We start from the raw sequence: 17,599 nt of genomic DNA, 5'->3' as shown, positions 1-17,599 counted from the left end.
TGGAACTCAAAGTTTTAAAATCAGATGTTCAAAAACAAAAAAAGTTTTTGCATGCAACTAAAAAACAAGATACACAGGCAATGGGGCGTAGAAATTTATCTTGCCCTACAAGAAAGGAAGGGAAAAGGGGATGAGAGGGGAGGGGGGTGATAGAGGGGAGGGCTGACTGGGGAACAGGGCAACCAGAATATAAGCCATCTTGGAGTGGGGGGGAGGGTAGAAATGGGGAGAAAGTTTGTAATTCAAACTGTTGTGAAAATCAATGCTGAAAACCAAATATGTTAAATAAATAAATTTAAATTAAAAAAAAATATAACTGGGCAACATTTAACAAAATAAATAAAAAATACAACATAGATGTTAATTTACTGTTTTCTGGCTCAGTCAGTGGCTGCAGGGCTGTTTCCATTTGACACCATCGTTGAAGAGGACTTGGTTTCTGGGACTGGTTCAAATTCTTCCACTCACTTCCATTCACGGCCTCAGTATCCTAATGATGTTGGTTTAGTTGCTCTCTAAGGTCCTTTCCAGCTCCAATAATTGTTTCAGGATGCCATGAACTATCCTTCTAAGTGATGCTTCTGTCTCTGTTACGGTATCTCCTGATTTCCACCACCTATTTCCCCTTGTTTAGAGATACCTTGATTTACCCTCTCCAACAGATGTTCTCACGTGAGGGGTCTAGCCAACTAGTGACTGATTTGGCCAAGGTGGCACTCTGGCCAGATGCTGCCATGAAGTTGTCACTGAGTGGGCATGTGTATGAAGACTAAGGCCACCGTTAGTGACTCCTCCTCACCAATGGCATTCAAAAAGGAGAGGTCACGTATCTTTTCATCAGAAGCCCAGTGAAGTGCTAAAAACAAACAAAACAAATTTGGAGTTTTGTACAGAGAACCTGGGAAAAGCAGGGGACGTCCTCTATCCACTGGGGGTGTTGGTGTCAAAGAGAAATGGGAGGACTGAACAGTACATAAGGATCCCTACAGGGCACAAGGTGACTTAGAAAAGAGCAGGGTCCTGTTTGTTTCCTTGTTCTTTTCATTTGTTATGTTATTTCCCAATGACATTTTAACTTGGTCTGGGCCATGTGCTAGATGCCTCTGCACCAGTCTTGGTCTGAGCTGGGCTCTGAGAGCCCCTCAAAGAAGGGAGCTCATGGGAGTCCAGAATGCCACGATAGGCACAGGCTGTGCTGGGCTTTCCAAATACAAAGGCCTCAGAGTGAGAGTGACCAGGCAAAAAGGACAGGGTGTGATTCGGCTCAAGCAGAGCCAGGCTCTTGGAGTAGCCTCCATGCAAAACTGCCCGTGCCCTAGAACACAGGCTGTGGGTCACGCATGTGGCAGATGCTAAGCACAGCATCAGATGAGTGACGCCTGCCGTGTGGGACAGTGTGACCAGCGCTGGAGAAGCCATAAACACTTCATGGACTCTTAGAGGGTGCTCCAACTGTGTGTTTTAGGTTTGTACTGCATTTTATCTTATAAAATGCTTTCCCATGAGCTGCTTGACTTGATGTCATAGGAAGCCTTGTGAGAAAAGGCAGGCTGGCGTCCAAAGTTCTTCTGGAAAGTAATGGAGGAACGTCAGTCTCAGGTGTTCTGGTTCTAAGGCCTCAGGCTCCCACATCTCCAGTCCTGGGGAGTCCTGCCCTACTTAGGGTTTACTTCAATACAGAACAGAGCCAGACCAGAGTACTAGACTCTGTTAGGAAGCCTTGTGTAAGTCACTTCTGTCTGGGTTTCAGCTTCAGTAAAACTAGGGGGTAGGACTCCATTCTACCTAACGTCCCTTCCTGTCCTAATGCTCTGTGATTAAGGAGATGCACTTACAGTGGTTGCTACCTCTTCAAATAAGCCCCTAGAGCATTTACAGAAGGGGTGGGGGAATGAAATCTCAGAGAAAACTGGCAGTACCCATCTCATAGATGAAGGGGTCCAGGGTGCCACAGGCATAATATGCCCTAAAACCTAACTCCCACCCCTCCAGGGTAGCACTGGGGTCACAGACCCAAATAGGATCAGTGACAGGAGCAAATAGGAGCTCCACTGTTCAGCTTAGCCCTTTATGGCCAGGCCCAACCTGGCTTTCCAACTATACTTCAGTCCTCCCCTTCCTACTCAAGGCTCCATGATGTACACATTCCCACCTTACCTCTTCCTGACCTTTTCTTCTGCTTGAGTAACATCTACTACATGGAACCTCTCCTGATTTCCTCCCCCACTCACCCCCACCAAGGTGATCTTGTATTTTTGCCTTTTATCAACCTATTTGTATGCCTGTTGACTTACTCCATAGAAGGTAAACTCAGGGGCCTGGATTTCGGGTTTTGTCTTTGTTCTGGCACAGTTGGTACTCAACACTTGATTGGCTGATACCCCTTATTCTAAAAAACCGTACCCAGATATTAACTCGGATGTGCTAAGTCTTTCAAGCACAAAACCTTCCATCCTTTGAGCCTCTTCTCTCTCACATTCGAAATAAAAGTGTGCTTGGGTCCTTCTGGAAGCCTACTGGGGTCTATCCACTCCCCTAGGAATGGGAAATCCTGCTGACTGAAAGTGAGGCAAAAACTCAATACTTATTGGAAAGAAATACCATTATTTTTCAGGCTGGCAACTTAAGAGAAAGCTGGCACATAGGCAAAACCCATTTGGAAAGATTGATTAAGCAAGAGCTCTGTCCTGACCAAGAAAGCAGAGGTAAATGGCCCTGTTTTTCCTTCCCCGTCCTCTGGAGAGAGCTCCAATGGGCAGAAACAAGGGCATGTTTTCCAGAGGGCTTTGAATATTTGTTTCTATAAATAGCCCCCATTTGCCATTAATGGGGAGGTGGGAATCATATGGTCTCTAAGGGCCCTTCCTAACCAATTATACTTCAATGAGACAAGGACAAACATGCTTTTAAATTTAGAAATTTATTCTGTTTAATCCACAAGCTTTATATAGCTTATTTTAAAAAACCAACAAAAAAAAAAGACAAAAAAACCCAACAAAAAACAAAATAAAATAAAACGGTGAAAACATGACAATATCCAAAATTGAGATCCTTCCACTTTTCAAAAGCAAACAGCTCTGAAAGTTCAGTCTACCAACTGGAAGAACCCTAACAAGACAAGAATTATGAATGGGGCAATGCTGTCATTTCACAAACAGAATTTTATGTAACTGAAGGAACCTTTCTGGGGCATAACTGTCCTTACAAGCAAATGGGGGGGTGGGGTGGGGGAACAAGACAGGAAAAAATGGAATTCCAGTGTTCCAAATCAACTAGTTACAACATCAGAATAAGCCCACAGTGTCCTGGCGAACAGCGTGCGTTCGTTTTCCGGACCGTCCTCAGAGCTCTAATCTTGATTCACTTCAGCAGAGACGACAGCAATGGGAAAAGAGTGTGGCATTAAAAATGCTTGTGTCGACTTCTGGTGAACAGTGGTCTCTCTTCTGGGCAGCTTCAAGGCCAAAGCCTCATAACTTACAGGGGGGCCAAGAATTGAACAAGAACTTAAAAGATAACCTCTGTGTACGGCCAGGGCTGGGAGGATTTAAAGGAACCAGACGGCTGTCAGCCGTACTTAAACCCCTTTAAAAAATTTTTTTCCCCTTAAAAATGTCTCTAAATGAAGTTATGTTGGCTGTCAATGAATGTCACTAGTACACTGTGGACACCTTTTGTAATGTAAATCCATGCCCTTTTTTTACATGGTGAACCTCAACCTAGCAATTATGACAACAAAATGTTATAGCCTAAAGCTCAAACACATTTTAGCAATTGTGAAATGGAATCTGAGTACAAACCCAATCAAATGTACATTATAACAAACGGTCCCATCTAGGACTGTGGGGACACTTGCGCCTTTCTCATGGACCTCAGTGCCTTTTCCCGAAGGTGTTTCTCTAGGTCATCCAGGTTGTCTTCAGCTTCACTCTCGGTCTCCTGCAGAGAGAAAATCCAACTTCATCTTTCTAATCACTGACAAGTGCCAAGAGGAAACATTAGCAGCTCCAGAGGTTCACAAGGACTTTTGAGCAGACTCCCTGCCTTTCCCCCAAGCCTGATGGCTGCCACACTGGATAGAGGACCCTGTCCCTAGCCATGTGGCAAAGGGAGTGTCAGGGCCAGGCCTCAGGCCCTAACACCCATCCAAAGTGAAGTTCCTTATGCCAGTCTGCCTTTCAGAGGGCAAATCCAGCTTCATTTCAACCTACGCTTGGAACACAGTGTCAAAGAGGTAAATGAACTATAAAAATCATACCACATCTCAAAGTAAAATATATGTGCCATTTTATTCCTCTCAAAATTATTCATGCTGGTCTTTGCCTCAGCCACAGAGGTGACAGCTGAGTGCAATGCATTTCAGAGAATCAGATCCCAGTAACGGAAGGTCCTGAATCACACAGGAAAAATGTCAACACTGCAATAACTAGGGGAATGTGTGTGCTCTATCACTGAATTTTGCTCTCCAACCTAAGGCAGAAAACAACCTTTCCTGTGGCTTGGCTTTCCTAAGAAAGGGGAAACGGTGATATTTCCATTGTTTTATGAATAGGGAAGAATATCAAGACAACACCAATTGAAGTGTGGCTTTGGAAAGTATCAGGTCTACTCACTGTGCAAGTCAGAACTGGCTACAATGCCCAATCCATTCACCAACTGTCTTGAAAGCAGATGATACTTTTAACACCAAGCACTTTGACATATTACTACCAGATTAAACTCTTAGAAGAGGGGCACAGGTGACAATTACGTTTTCCTCTCACCACTATCTGTTGGATTGTTGTCAGCTGGTTGCATTATTTGAAAGCTTCGTTCGTATTTGTTCAAGCTGAGCCTGGGGCTCATGTAAGTTCTACCCTTTCATTCAGTAGCTTCACGCAGCTCCAGGGCCACCAAAGGTGGCAGCAGAAGGAGGCTCTGGCCAGGGAGTTGGGAAACCTTGTGGTCCCACCAGTGATCTCTACGACCCAGAGGGCTAACTGCTCTGGACTTTAGATTGATTCCTCATCTATTAAGTGAGAGAGCCAAGCTAGAGGAATTCTAAGGCTTCTTCTTCGATCAGAAGATCAACTATCTTACCCGCCCACCATCTACAACACCCTAGTACCCCTGAAAGAAAACGGGACCCAGTGACCCCGAGTGAATACAAGAGCAGAAGTCCCCAACATATCTGGAAAACAAACTGCCCTCCTAATTGGGGTGGGGGCAGTGGGGTGAATGAGGAGAAAAGTATTTTCTAAGCAGAAGGCTTGCCTCCTGACTTTACCCAGTGGCAGCAGAGCAGCCCCTGTACCCAGCTCAGTGCCCATGTTACCTTTTTGGGCTCTGTCTCTGCTTCAGGTTCTTCCTGGGCTGATGTGGTGGTGGATGCCACAGCAGCAGCAGCAGCAGCTGCCGCCTTCTCCTTCTTATGTTTTTTGTGTTTTTTGTGCTTCTTATCCTTTTTGTGTTTTTTGTCCTTCTTCTTCTTCTTTTTCTTCCCACCACCTTCCTGGTCTGAATTCTGAGAAGCCATGAAAAAAGCAATTGCACTGATTAGCCTCAGTGGTCTCACCATTAGGACAGATGCTGGAAATCCAGGCCCAACCCCCACATCTCCCAGGCCTTGTGGAGACCTCAGAAACTGCCAGCCTGAAGGCAGGTAAGCTCTGACAGGAAGATACAATACGGGGAGACCATTGTCCACATGGAAAACCCAACAGGTTAGGGAGAAAGCCAGGCTCAGGAAGAATTTGGAAACATTCTCATTCCAAATGTCTGGTTCATGAGTTCACAGGACTTGGAGCTCAAAGAGACTCTGAAAGTCATCTAATCCAACCCCATCATTTCACAAAGAAGGAAATTCAGGTCAGGAATGAAGTGGGCTTGCCCATGGTCACAGAGAAAGTGCTCGATTGCCGACAGTGTTCCTTTCCCTCCGCCTGCCTATAGGATTGTGTCTCAGCTGTGCAGGGGTCACTGCCTCCATCTGCATCCGCGTGTCACCTACCTTTCTCTGCCTGATTGGCCTGGCACATTTCTCTCTCTTCACTAGGTCTTCCTTCTGCCTCTGGAGCAATCTTCCCAAACCTGTCCTTGACCCTTTACATCTATGCTGCTCATTTCCTCCACCCCGTGGCTTCCATCATTACCCCTGGATGGCCAACTCCCAAATGAAAGCACTGCCAGCCTTGATTTCTCCAAGTCCCGCCAGGCCTACATTTCCAGCTGTCTATGGGATTGTCTTCACTGGACCGTCTCCTATCCAAGACTGAGCTCCTCTTCTGCCCGTACCGAATGAAACCACCTCCCAATCTCTGCTTAAACTACCACTATTCTTTCAAAGCTGCATGTTTCCCTACATGTTTCTATAAAAATGTGTACAAAAAGAATTCTCCCAACCAACATACATAACCATAAAGAACCAAACATTTTTCTAGCGTTTGTCCTTGAAGGAGCTTTTTGGTTAGCTCCTCTAAAACTCATCCCACATTTTGCAAAGCAAACCTCCCAAGATGGCACTAAAGAATAAAAACTAGTTTGGAGTTTTATTATTTTAAAACTAACCCAAGTGCAAACTTAGGCAACGAAGGACAAAACTTCTCTCATAGGGAGACTACAAAGAAATGAAATCCCCATCCAGCTGTGTTTAATGCTGGATTTAAAAGTGCAATTTCATTCAGCAGACTGGACTGTTTAAACTTGCCACGATTTCTTCGCTTCTCTAACTTCTGAGATAGCATCCTACAATTCTATTAACTCTGCTCTCACTTTTTTTCTAGTGTAAAATACACCATTACCGAAACACATGTGAGCCTTCCTCCTTCATTATGAGAAACACTATTTAAGGGAACACAGTGACTTTAGATCATTCTCATTTTCTGTCTCTATAGCATATACATGACTCAAATATGCAATTATAGGGCTGTAACCAAAAACACTCCAATTAGCAAAATGTCTTGAAAAAGACACCAAGTATTTGGTTTATGAAAAACTGAAGGTTTAGGACAAATGCTCATAGACAGAATCTGCCTGTGGGACAATGAACCTATTAATCTTCAGTTTAAGTAAAACAGTGAAATACTTCCAACAAAACACTGAAGCATTCTAGAAACACTTCTCTGGGAAATCCAAGAATGAAAATATCAACGACTTAAAAGATCAAATATGAAAAGTGAAGGTGACTAATGGGACATTTCCCACTCATATAATCATCGTGATTATTCTTACTACATTTTTCTGGGTCTAGACCTGTGATTAATACAAATGATACCCTGAGGGGAACTTCCCTGCACCAATGCAGATTAGGCAGGAGGGAATGAGAGGCAGGGTTTGAGCACAGGCTTTCCACCTCTCTCACTTCTATGCCTTCTATTTTTTTTTCCCTGCAGCCTCTTCCCACATGCCCCTGCCCTTCCTACACTTCCCTATTCCCTAGCCACCTAGGCTTGAAACCTCCTGGACATTGTTTGTTGTAACCTGTTGTGAAATTGTGTTGATTCCAAATTTACTGCCTGGCCCAAGGAGCAGGCTTGTTTATTACCTTACAGAGGTGCTGAGGTGACCCTGTTTCCCAGCAGTGGCCTTGCTCTCCTGGTTTTCCAGTAGCCAAGGACAGACACGGACCTCTGCTTTCATTGATACAGGTCTCTCACAAACTGGCTGTATTCCATATCCTAGCCAACCTGAAACTGCCACACACACCCTGGCCCAACTCAAGCACAACCTGCCCCCAACTCAGAGGAATCTCTTCCTCAAAACTTGCACCTATCCCAGCTATGTGTGTCTGTCCTTCTACTCCTTCACCTCTGCATCCCTAATACCAAATATGATACCTAGCACGCACAAAGTAGCTTGTAATAACTGCTTGATGACTTGAATCAAACAGAATTACGTAAGCCTTATCACCCTTCTAACAGAGGGCATGGATAGGACCTGATTTATTTTTCTATCCCACCCCCACCCCTCCCAAGTTGCTGCTGAATGGCTGAACAAACCAAGAGACTCGTACCCTGGCAGGCGATGGGCTCGGCGTGGGGCTTTTAGCCTTCTTGACAGGTGCTGCTGGCGACCAGTTTGTGGATGGGGACTGAGACTGGGTGGGGGATGGAGGTGCTTGGTGTTTCTTAGCTGCTGGCTCAGGAGATCTGGAGGCAGATCTGGAAGATGAGACCCTCTTACAGACTGGGGACTTGGTGAGGCAGCCCTGAAAAGAATAAAAAATTAATCCCCCAAATTCCTTAGTAATATATACATACATACATACATACTCTGCCAATTCACATTAAACATCCTAGTCAAATTACATTGTTTAATTTGATTCCCATCGAGGGGAAAGCAAAGGCTAAAAAAACTAATAACACTTTCTTTATGATACAACTTACCAGTCTCTTAAACTGTTCCTTCATATTACATACACCAGGCCACTTTACCATAGTACAAAGTCCCACAAGACGCAGGAAAGTAGTAATATGACCACCTCTGAGGGGGCAAAGACAATGCCAATCACTTGGAGTCCAAAAAAAGAGTTTACACCCCTAGGTGGAAAGGTGCTACAGTAATCTGCACAGTATCTCCAACCCAGCATCTGCTCACAAAGGCATCCTAAATCAAACTAACAGGAACATAATCCACATCTCCAAATTCCTCCTTGGGATGAAGAAAAGCAATTCAAAGAACTTTATTATTCCCCGACACACTTTCTTTTCTCTTCCGGAGTGCTTTTCAGGTAAGGGGAACACCGCAGGATCCCCAAAGTCATTATTTTGGAAGGATTCCATTAACATTTTACTAAGGAGCATCAAACAAATCCATACGTACTAATGATGATGTAACGATATAACTTCTTGAAGACTAAAAGAGATGGTGAAAACCCTATCAAGTTTGCTTCAAATGCTTTGTATTTCTATTGTTTTCTGACATGCTTAGAAAACTCTAACACTTCGACAACAAGGCCCTGACCCTTCTTCTTTCAACTAGGGAGACTATTTCCCAAGTAGCTACGTCTAAAAAACACAAGGCAGTTAGGGTTCCACTGCTGAATCTTTCTGTATTTCATTAGACTAAGTCAGTCCTGCCATCCCAAAGGTGATCCAGTAATTACAGCCTCTCCAACAGTGGTCCTTTGCTCTTCTGACATCGGCCTTTGAAAGCTGAGGGCTGGCCTCTAAGCTTCAACAAGGCATCCAAGAAGGAACTTCAAATACCAGATTTGCTTACAACAAAACCAAAGGACCATATACTTTAAAGCTAGACGGGATTCTCAGAGATTAAATCCAAAGCCCTCATTTTATAGACATGGGAACAGATGCCCAGGCTTGCCCATGGTTCCATGGGCAGAGACAGAGATCTAGGATTCCTATCGGGCCCTTTGGATTCTAAGGTCAGCATTCTTTTCACTCTACCACATCACATCCCTTCAGTGTAATACGGCATTCTAGCCTTCTACATGGAGTTAGAAGCATACAACTGGCAGAAAGGCAGAGCTTTCCATAGAATGAATAACTTTCTAACCAAAAAACAGAATGGAGGCCCATGTGTTCAAGCAAAGACTAGACAAATACTCATCAAGGATATTGTAGGAGGTGCGGATGAAAGGGACCTTTAAAGACACTGGGTAAAACATCCCCTATAACAAATCTGCTGACAAATGAACAGAGTGTAAAGTTCAACAATCCTAAAAGCACCCACTTTTTTGCTTTTCTGGGTTCCGGGGTTCTGGAGACTCTCCTGATAGGCCTAGTGCTTGGTGATGGGGACTGCCTTCTTTGGGGTGAAGATGAAGCTCCTCTTCGGAGTGGGGGAGGACTTGCAGAGGTATGAGGAAGTCGAGGCCGTGGTGAAGGTGAATGCCGTTTGTTTGGTAGAGGAGACCGGGTTTCTCGGGTAGATCGGCTAGGGGGTGACCCTTTCCTATGCTTAGATGATAAGGAAGGGGAACGTCTCTTTGTAACAGGGGAACTTCTTGGCTTCGGAGGTGGCGAATGGGAGACCCGTCGCTTTGGGGGAGGCGATGGCGATGCTCTTCGCTTGGGAGGTGGTGGTGGGGAAGCTGTTCTTCTCTTAGGAGGGGGGGAAGGAGAGTATCTTCTCTGGATTGGAGGAGAGTATCTTCTTGGAGAAGGTGAGCGTCGACGTGGGGGAGGAGAAGGAGTCCTAGAACAAACATACAGACGCTAAGATGAAGAGGGGAACAAAACACAAAGGAAAGCTAGGTGGAAAGTCTCCATCTACTGCTGGAGGGATTCTCTCAAGCCATGCTGAGATTTCAAAAATTTCACACCAGCCAAGAATTCATTTTCTAGAAAATTCTGACTTAGCCAGAATGGTGGACTGCAGTTAGCTCAAGTAACATAGAGATTTCAAATTTTCAAAATTCATCTAGGATAGGGTAGGATTATAGAGCCAGAAGTTACCTTTGAAGTCAATTAGCTGATACCATCACTTTAAAGGCAAGGAAACTAAGCATACTCAACACAGACTATAACGAAAATCAATTTATCTTTTTATGATGATTCAAAAGGCACTTTGGAATCTTGGGACCTACTTCTTAGTAATAATTATTAACAATTTATTCTTAGTATACAGGAATCATAAGGTATGAAAGGTGTAGAACTTTAGGTTTAACATATAAGAACTATTACCTTAGAGGTAAAAAAAAAAAAACCTTAGAGATCATCTCACTGAATCCCTTGTCATTGGTAACAGAGGCCCACAGAAAAGCAACTTGCCTAATGATAACACATCTAGTTGATCGCAAAGCCAAAACTAGAACTCGGGTTCCTAATATTCAGGCCAATGCTTTTTGGCTCATATCCCCGGTCTGCAGGTAGAATGAAGACCTCTGCCCCCCTCCCCCCAACACTATTATAACTTTCTAGTTGAATTCTAGATAAACAATCCCTAAGATGCTTTTCTCTCCTTTCATCTCCCTGGATGCAAAAGGCTAACCCTATCTTGAAACTAGTATTTAAAGCACATAGAAAGACTGTGGTTGTAATATAAACTTCAAGTTCAAGCCCCTGTACACTTTCAGCCTGCCAGAAGTCTCATAGTTTCTTGTAGGCTAGACCATTTAGGTCACATGACAGCCACAGATCTATGCTTCCTTGTCAATGATCCCCAAGCAGAAGCCATCAACCCCCTAAAGCCCTGAGGTACCTGCGCCGTGGTGGTGGCGGCGGCGGTGTGGGAGACCTCCGCCGCCGGGGTGGAGGGGCAGGAGAAGGAGAGCGCCGTCGTCTGGCCGGTGGTGGTGATGGACTTCTTCTCCGTCTGCTACTAAACCAAAAGAAGGGCACTATTAATTGTAGTTTTTGTAGAATCAAATATAACAACAATTTCTCAAGAAATCAGAAATCAAGAAAAGCCTCGTGTTATAGCAGAGTGCCAGGAGTGGAGTTGGGAGCTGGGTTCTAGCTCAGCCACTAATTGGATGAACAACTTTCACAGCTTTGGGCCTCATTTTCTTTACTTGTTGAGGGAAGAGAATCAGATTAAATGAGTTACAGGGTTCATTTAGTTTCTAAATTTCAATGAGGCTACACATGAGAGAGGCACCAGTGGCTTGAAAGCTGTGGTCTAAATATAACTATGCTAAGGCCCCTCTCTTTTGTGTATGTATATGTGTAAATAAAACCAACTTAATATAAGGTTAAGAAGACTAGGCTAACTTGGCAGTCTCATTATAAAAAATGCTAAAGTTCACCAACTCTGCCTGCCATCCACCAAAGACACAGACAAATGCACATTGTAGCTTTCCTTTCTCAACCAGCACAAATACATTACTCTCCTTAATCAGACATCTATTTATCTGCAAGCCTCCACTATCTACTGTAATCAAAGTGTTTACAACTAAAATTTGAAGACTGCATTATGCTTTTGGGGGGGGGCGAGGAGGGAAGAGAGATATGGACATGGGACTCAGAAAACCTATTTAAGATCCAACTTAAAAAACACCACTTGATTCGGAGTCAGAAGACCTAGGCTGGAAAGCCAGTGTTGTCACTTACTAAACAGTTGTGAGCTTGTCATAATCTCTCAGTTTTCCTCACCTGCAAAATGCATACTGCCTGCATCACGAGGTAGGAGAGGAACGAATCAGATAATATTTATAAAGTGTTCTGTAAACCTAAAAATATTTTGACTTGACCCCAAGATTTCAGTGATAAAGGGAACTCTACTTAAGGAAATAATACCTGTAGAAATAACACTCTGGAACTTTTAGTCTTAGGAGAATTTCTTGGGACAGAAGTTAAGTGACTTCACCAGGTTCCTAATCAGTATATGTAAGAAAGAAATATGACTTGAACTCAGGTCTTTCTGACTTTGAGGACAGCTGTCACATATATAAATGTATGAGCATGCTATCCAATCACACCCTAACTACAAAAGGTGCTCTTCAGGGATCACACTTTTCAGACAGCATGCCAACTGCTTTACTGGATACCATTACAGGGGGATTTGTTTCAACACTCCCATGGCTCTATTCTGAATAGAAAATACCGACATTTTAGGATTCAGGGGATATGAAAAGGAAGGCAAAATATAACAAAACCAAAAACACACAACTCTTGACAAACACTCCTGATCCAGCAGAGGCAGATGCAATGACTGGATGTTCTTGTTCTTAGATGGGACAAACTAAGAATGACAGGAGTTGTAAAACTCGGGATGACAATCTTAACGTCCAAGCAGGAGGACTTGGATCACTCAGGGAATTAGAACAAAGATCTATACCTCTTTAATTTTGTTATGGACACCCAAAGTGCTGAGGGGGAGGAGAATTTCTAAAATATATTTATAAATTTAAGAACAGAATCTTAGATGTGGGGAGGTCAGATTAAAATTGAACATGGAAACAAACTACACAACCTCAGAATTTAAAAAAAATATGTAGTAACAAATAACAGAAGAACACATGACCTGGCAGTCCACAAGAGTTGGAGCGAATTTGGACAGGTCTATGCATGGAGAGGAAAATGTCCTGGCAATCACTCAAAAGAGGTGTCAAAGCAGCCACCTCTATGCCCAGCCCTATGGGATATGACAAGAAAGCTCAGGCAACTTTGTGTGAGTTGAAAGCCAAGATCATATGAGGTAAACAAACTGTCAAAAGACCTTTAGAACTCAGACCAAACTAATGAGAAGGGGGAAAAAACAGATTTGGAGTAGTGAGTTCTGGGTTCAAATCCCAGCTACTAGTACTCATTACCATGTGACCTTGGAAAAGTCACTAAAAATCTTGGTAATCCAGTTTCTGATCTCTTAAGTTAACTTGGTTACTCTAGCTTCAAAAGGGAGCCAGCCTGCTATTTTAATAATGTCCTCAAGGGGGCATGACAGTGAGACCTTGGTCAAAGGTGTCATGAAAAGCTGAGAAAGCTGGTTATTTTCTCAGCTTTTGTCTAAGTACCCACTGCTTCCACGGTGTTTTAAACCTCTAACGTATTTTCTACTATCTGTCTACCTGCATACAATATTTCCTCTAATAAAGGAAATAAATTTTAAGACCAGAGAAGTGCGCTATCTTTTCACTTGGAATCCCAAATGGTCCTTTTTTCACCTCGAAAAACTAGCTAGGCTTAAACTGCAAAATTCTGACAGTCATTTTCAATGACATTTCATTGAACTAAAATGACCTTTTACTAGGAAGAGAGGAACACCAAACAAATCTAGTTGAACAACGTGAGCTGAAGTGAGAAGAAATGGTAAGAAAAACGTGATTTGGTTTGCAGTAGGTCCTACATTCAAACTTAGATCTGTTCAAACATGATGCAGTCGAGTATCTCTACAAGAGCAGGCCAGACCCATAGAATCAGTTACATTACAGCTAGGATTCCCCAGAGAAAAGACCAAAATTATGGGTTAACTCTGGTGAAATGAAGCCAATCTTCTTTGGACCCACCTTATATCTTTTTAAAGGTTCTGATTTTTCCAAATGAAGTTGACTGAGCCAATACATGGTCTACCAGGAGCGTATCTGTGGCTTATCCATCACTGGTTGCGCTATGATGCCCCAGACTCATGGTTCTGGATTAAGAACAAACACTTCCCAATATCCTCACTGAAATGTACAGTTTATTTATTGCGCTTATGATACCTAGGACTCCAAACAATACCAAATGGTATTAGTCAGAGCACCTGCAACACTTGAAAATGCTAATTAAGTAACTTCTGTCTGATTAGAAATAGGTCCAGTTAAATTCCAACAGGTTTTTGAAGGTTTTGACATCAACACTTTCATTTACTTTACTTTCACAGAAAAATTCGGCATCATTTTTTCCAGGGTTTTTTTTTCCCCATATGAATCCAAAAGCTGGCCAAATTATGGAGCCCAAGGTTCTTAAAACTTAGTAAGTGGATATCATATCTTTAAATATTCATTATCATAAAGATTCAAACGTATTTATTTTACATGTAGGATATAAAGTTTTATTATAAACAAAGATATAAAATGTTGTATTATATGTTTGGTTAAGTGTTTTGAGGGAAAGAGGCCATATATGTAGAGATGTATAATATACATTGTAGAACATGAAGAAATTAACTTGTCACATAAGATAATCTAATATTACTATGTCACGACTAGACATTTTCCATCATTCAAAATTATTTCCTTCTGCAGCCCTTGTAGGCTCCTTTCCCTAGAGAAAAATGGTGGTATATGGGAAAGAAAACTGAATTAGCAGTAGGAAAAATCTAGGTTTTGGTCCTAACTCTGCCACTAACTTGCAATGTGCACCTTGGGCTGTTGGGTCTCCATTTCCTTATTGGTATAGTGGGGGTTCTACTAGATCATTGCAATCAAGGTCCTGCCCAGCTCCAAAGTTCCAAGTCCTCTAAAAAAAAAAAGCCTTTTGCAGAGCAGCTATAAATATATACATCTGATATGATTGTAAACATTATTCAAAGCTAACGTAACAAGAAACTAAGAAACTGGGCTTCTGAATCAAGGAGCGTCTCCTTGTTGTGATCCACCCTGATTCAGATTCACCTGGAAGGAAGGTAACTAAAGCTTTGATACTTAACCCTAATTTACAAAGTGATTTCTAACCAACCTTTTAATCATTGGCGATTGCCACCTCTTTCCCATCTGCATCCTGAGAGCAGTGGAGAAAAACAAATGTCAAAAACTTGATTTACCATACATTTACTTTGATACAATGTGACACTGAGGGAGACAAAACTGAACCCCACTAAACAGAACTACATCAAGCTCCTTACAGTCATGCAAATGACAAAACATGCGTATACAGTTCACAATTTCATGCCACACATTAACAATTATCAAATTTAAACCAAACCCCAAGATAGAATCGACTGAAGATTCCCTGCAAGAAGCACTAACACTAAGCCACACTATTCTTCAAGAAGAAGGGCTCAGTCTGCACCAGGGGTGGAGAACCTGTGGCCTTGAAGTCACATATGTCCCTCTAGGTCCTCAAATACGGTCCTTTGAGACCAAGTTTTACAGAACAAATCCTTTTATATTAAGGGGATTTGTTCTGTGAAGTTTGGATGCAGTCAAAGGGACATATGTGGCCTCGAGGCTGCAGGTTCCCCACTCCCAGTCAAGAAAGTCAATTCTCACTGGAGCAGTGGCACTAAGACTTAGTAAAGAAAGTTACCGAGGAGAGGACTCTTTCTGGCGTTTCCGTGGTGATGGGGATGCACTCCGGGAGGCTGAATGTCGTCGACGCCTTCCCACTTCTCCATTTTTCACGTTTGATCTCTTCGGTCGCTCGTCTTCTGAAGAGGAGGAGGAAGCCAGAGTCTACAATCACACAATTGGCCATGGAAAATTGAGTTAACATTTTACGCTCCTGTGCAATGGCCAACTGTAGCCAGGCTGGCATTTGACTTTTATCCAAAACCCACCAGGATGAGCGTGTCTGTTTAAATACATCTGACATCTCTTGAAAGCAATGGTAACAACATGGACAAGCTGCTAGAATTAAACCTCTCGGCACCATAAACCATCAAACACCTAGCACGGACACCCCTTTGAAATATGCAGATGATCAAGAAATGCTCACTGGTTTTGGAACCAAATACAAGAGCAGAGAACACATTATATCTATACAGAAGAAATAACTAGATTTGTCTAGGAGGTCACCGGACTGTTCTAAAATCCAACAATAAAGCTAAATACCTCAAGTTATTTTTGTTTCTGGGTATTCAACTGTAATATTTTACTATTAAAAGAAGGCAGTTTGGGGAAAGGAGAAGAAATGGAACTGAGTGATATCAGTACATGAATAAACTAATTGAGTCATCTAGATATCTAAAACTGAAAAATCATAATCTTTAAAATCATTAGCCCTGTACTACCTTTGTTCTCAAACTTCTCTATCCCCACCCAACACCCCATACAATCTCTATAAACCCGTGTTATTCTTACAAACTCTGTGGCTTGAAAAGTTCAGATTTTCTTAGTTTCCTTTGAAAATGCTAAATTCTTTAATTCAATGACCCTTCCCCATAATACACAAACACAAAGCAATTACAATACAGCCTCCTAATAAAAACTACAAAAACCTACGTTAATATTCAAACAAGCATTTGCATCTTAATTGCTTAAATGGATAGCCTGTAACACTTTGTATCTATTATACATTTATTCCACCTATTTCGACATAGTCATTTGAGCTTGTGTAAAGAAAATTCTCAAACTGTGAATCTGAGGGTTAAAGCTCTTTTAAAATTTTAATTTGAAAACATCACCTTAAATTTCTAAAAAGTACTGTTCATGTACCACAGACTTCCAACAGCTCTAATGTCTGAGGGGTTACTATGAATGGTACAAGAGGTGATTCAGGGACGTGCCCTAAACCTGAAGCATACCATGAGCTAAATAAAATTGAATTTAGAAACCAGATTTCTCATTTGAGATCAACTCAACTGAACAAACATGCTACCCAGCACATGAGCAGTCCAGTAACTACAGCCATGTCATTTCATAAAGGCCCAGTAGTAAAGCAGATGAATGAGTGAGGACTCAGAGCCTGTGCTGAAAGAACTCCTGCTCCAGTAGGAGGAAGCTGGCCTCTTAATCCAATCCCTTGGGGAGCCCTCCCTTTCTAACCCAGGTAAGAGAAATCCCAGTGTCTGTACCAGAAGAAGACTGCTGGTTTTGCCTCCGGTACTGCCGCCTCTGTTGCACGGAATCAGCTGCTGCCATTTTGCCACCTTTGTCTTCTTCTGAAAGATACGTGTGTTTAGAAAGTGTTTACCCCTAAGAGACACAAAAAAATCTATTTTTCTAAGGCTGGGTGGCCTTCTCTCCTGAGGGTCAGTAAGATTTGCCAGGATTTTTGGAGATGATGTAGGATTTCACGTCCTCATTAACAGTTATGAACATCTTCCACAGTTCCGCACAACCCCACTGCTTCCTATCTATACCTTACATCCAATCTGGCCTGGAGCTGATGGAATTATGATCCCCATTTTACAGACTCTGGTCAGGGGTGAAATGACTCATTCAGGCCACACAGACCTACTCTAGTGGTGGCAGGCTTCCTGCTTTCTCCCTACACTCCTAGTACCCACTGGGATTTCAACTACTCAAAACAAAATTAACACAATGTTAACAAAACTTACCCGATTCAGATAACTCTAC

At 42.6% G+C, this 17,599-nt stretch overlaps 1 protein-coding gene across 1 annotated transcript; it reads right to left on the bottom strand.

Moving 5' to 3' along the window:
• Window positions 1-2,978: 2,978 nt before the first annotated feature.
• LOC118835687 (serine/arginine repetitive matrix protein 1-like) lies at window positions 2,979-17,589 on the bottom strand. Its single transcript, XM_036742927.1, has 8 exons — window positions 17,581-17,589; window positions 17,095-17,181; window positions 15,609-15,729; window positions 11,140-11,256; window positions 9,666-10,134; window positions 7,991-8,170; window positions 5,315-5,503; window positions 2,979-3,939 (listed from the first exon to the last, which is right to left on the bottom strand). The coding sequence occupies exons 2-8, from the start codon at window positions 17,159-17,161 to the stop codon at window positions 3,835-3,837; spliced, it is 1,248 nt and encodes a 415-aa protein (XP_036598822.1). The 5' UTR covers window positions 17,162-17,181; window positions 17,581-17,589; the 3' UTR covers window positions 2,979-3,834.
• Window positions 17,590-17,599: the final 10 nt, after the last annotated feature.

Source organism: Trichosurus vulpecula, chromosome 2 (genome assembly GCF_011100635.1).
Source record: "Trichosurus vulpecula isolate mTriVul1 chromosome 2, mTriVul1.pri, whole genome shotgun sequence".
Lineage (NCBI taxonomy): Eukaryota > Metazoa > Chordata > Mammalia > Diprotodontia > Phalangeridae > Trichosurus > Trichosurus vulpecula.
The sequence above is the reverse complement of the archived record's forward strand: the minus strand, read 5'-3'. Positions and strand labels throughout refer to the sequence as shown.

What these genes read in the sequence shown, in the direction of transcription:
- LOC118835687 (XM_036742927.1), bottom strand. Translation starts at nt 17,161, where the DNA reads ATGGCAGCAGCTGATTCCGTGCAACAGAGGCGGCAGTACCGGAGGCAA. An exon ending in AAACCAGCAGTCTTCTTCTG is followed by an intron (nt 15,730 to 17,094) that starts GTACAGACACTG and finishes CCTCCTCTTCAG; the next exon opens with AAGACGAGCGACCGAAGAGA. An exon ending in CAGAGACAGAGCCCAAAAAG is followed by an intron (nt 3,940 to 5,314) that starts GTAACATGGGCA and finishes TTCTCTCTGCAG; the next exon opens with GAGACCGAGAGTGAAGCTGA.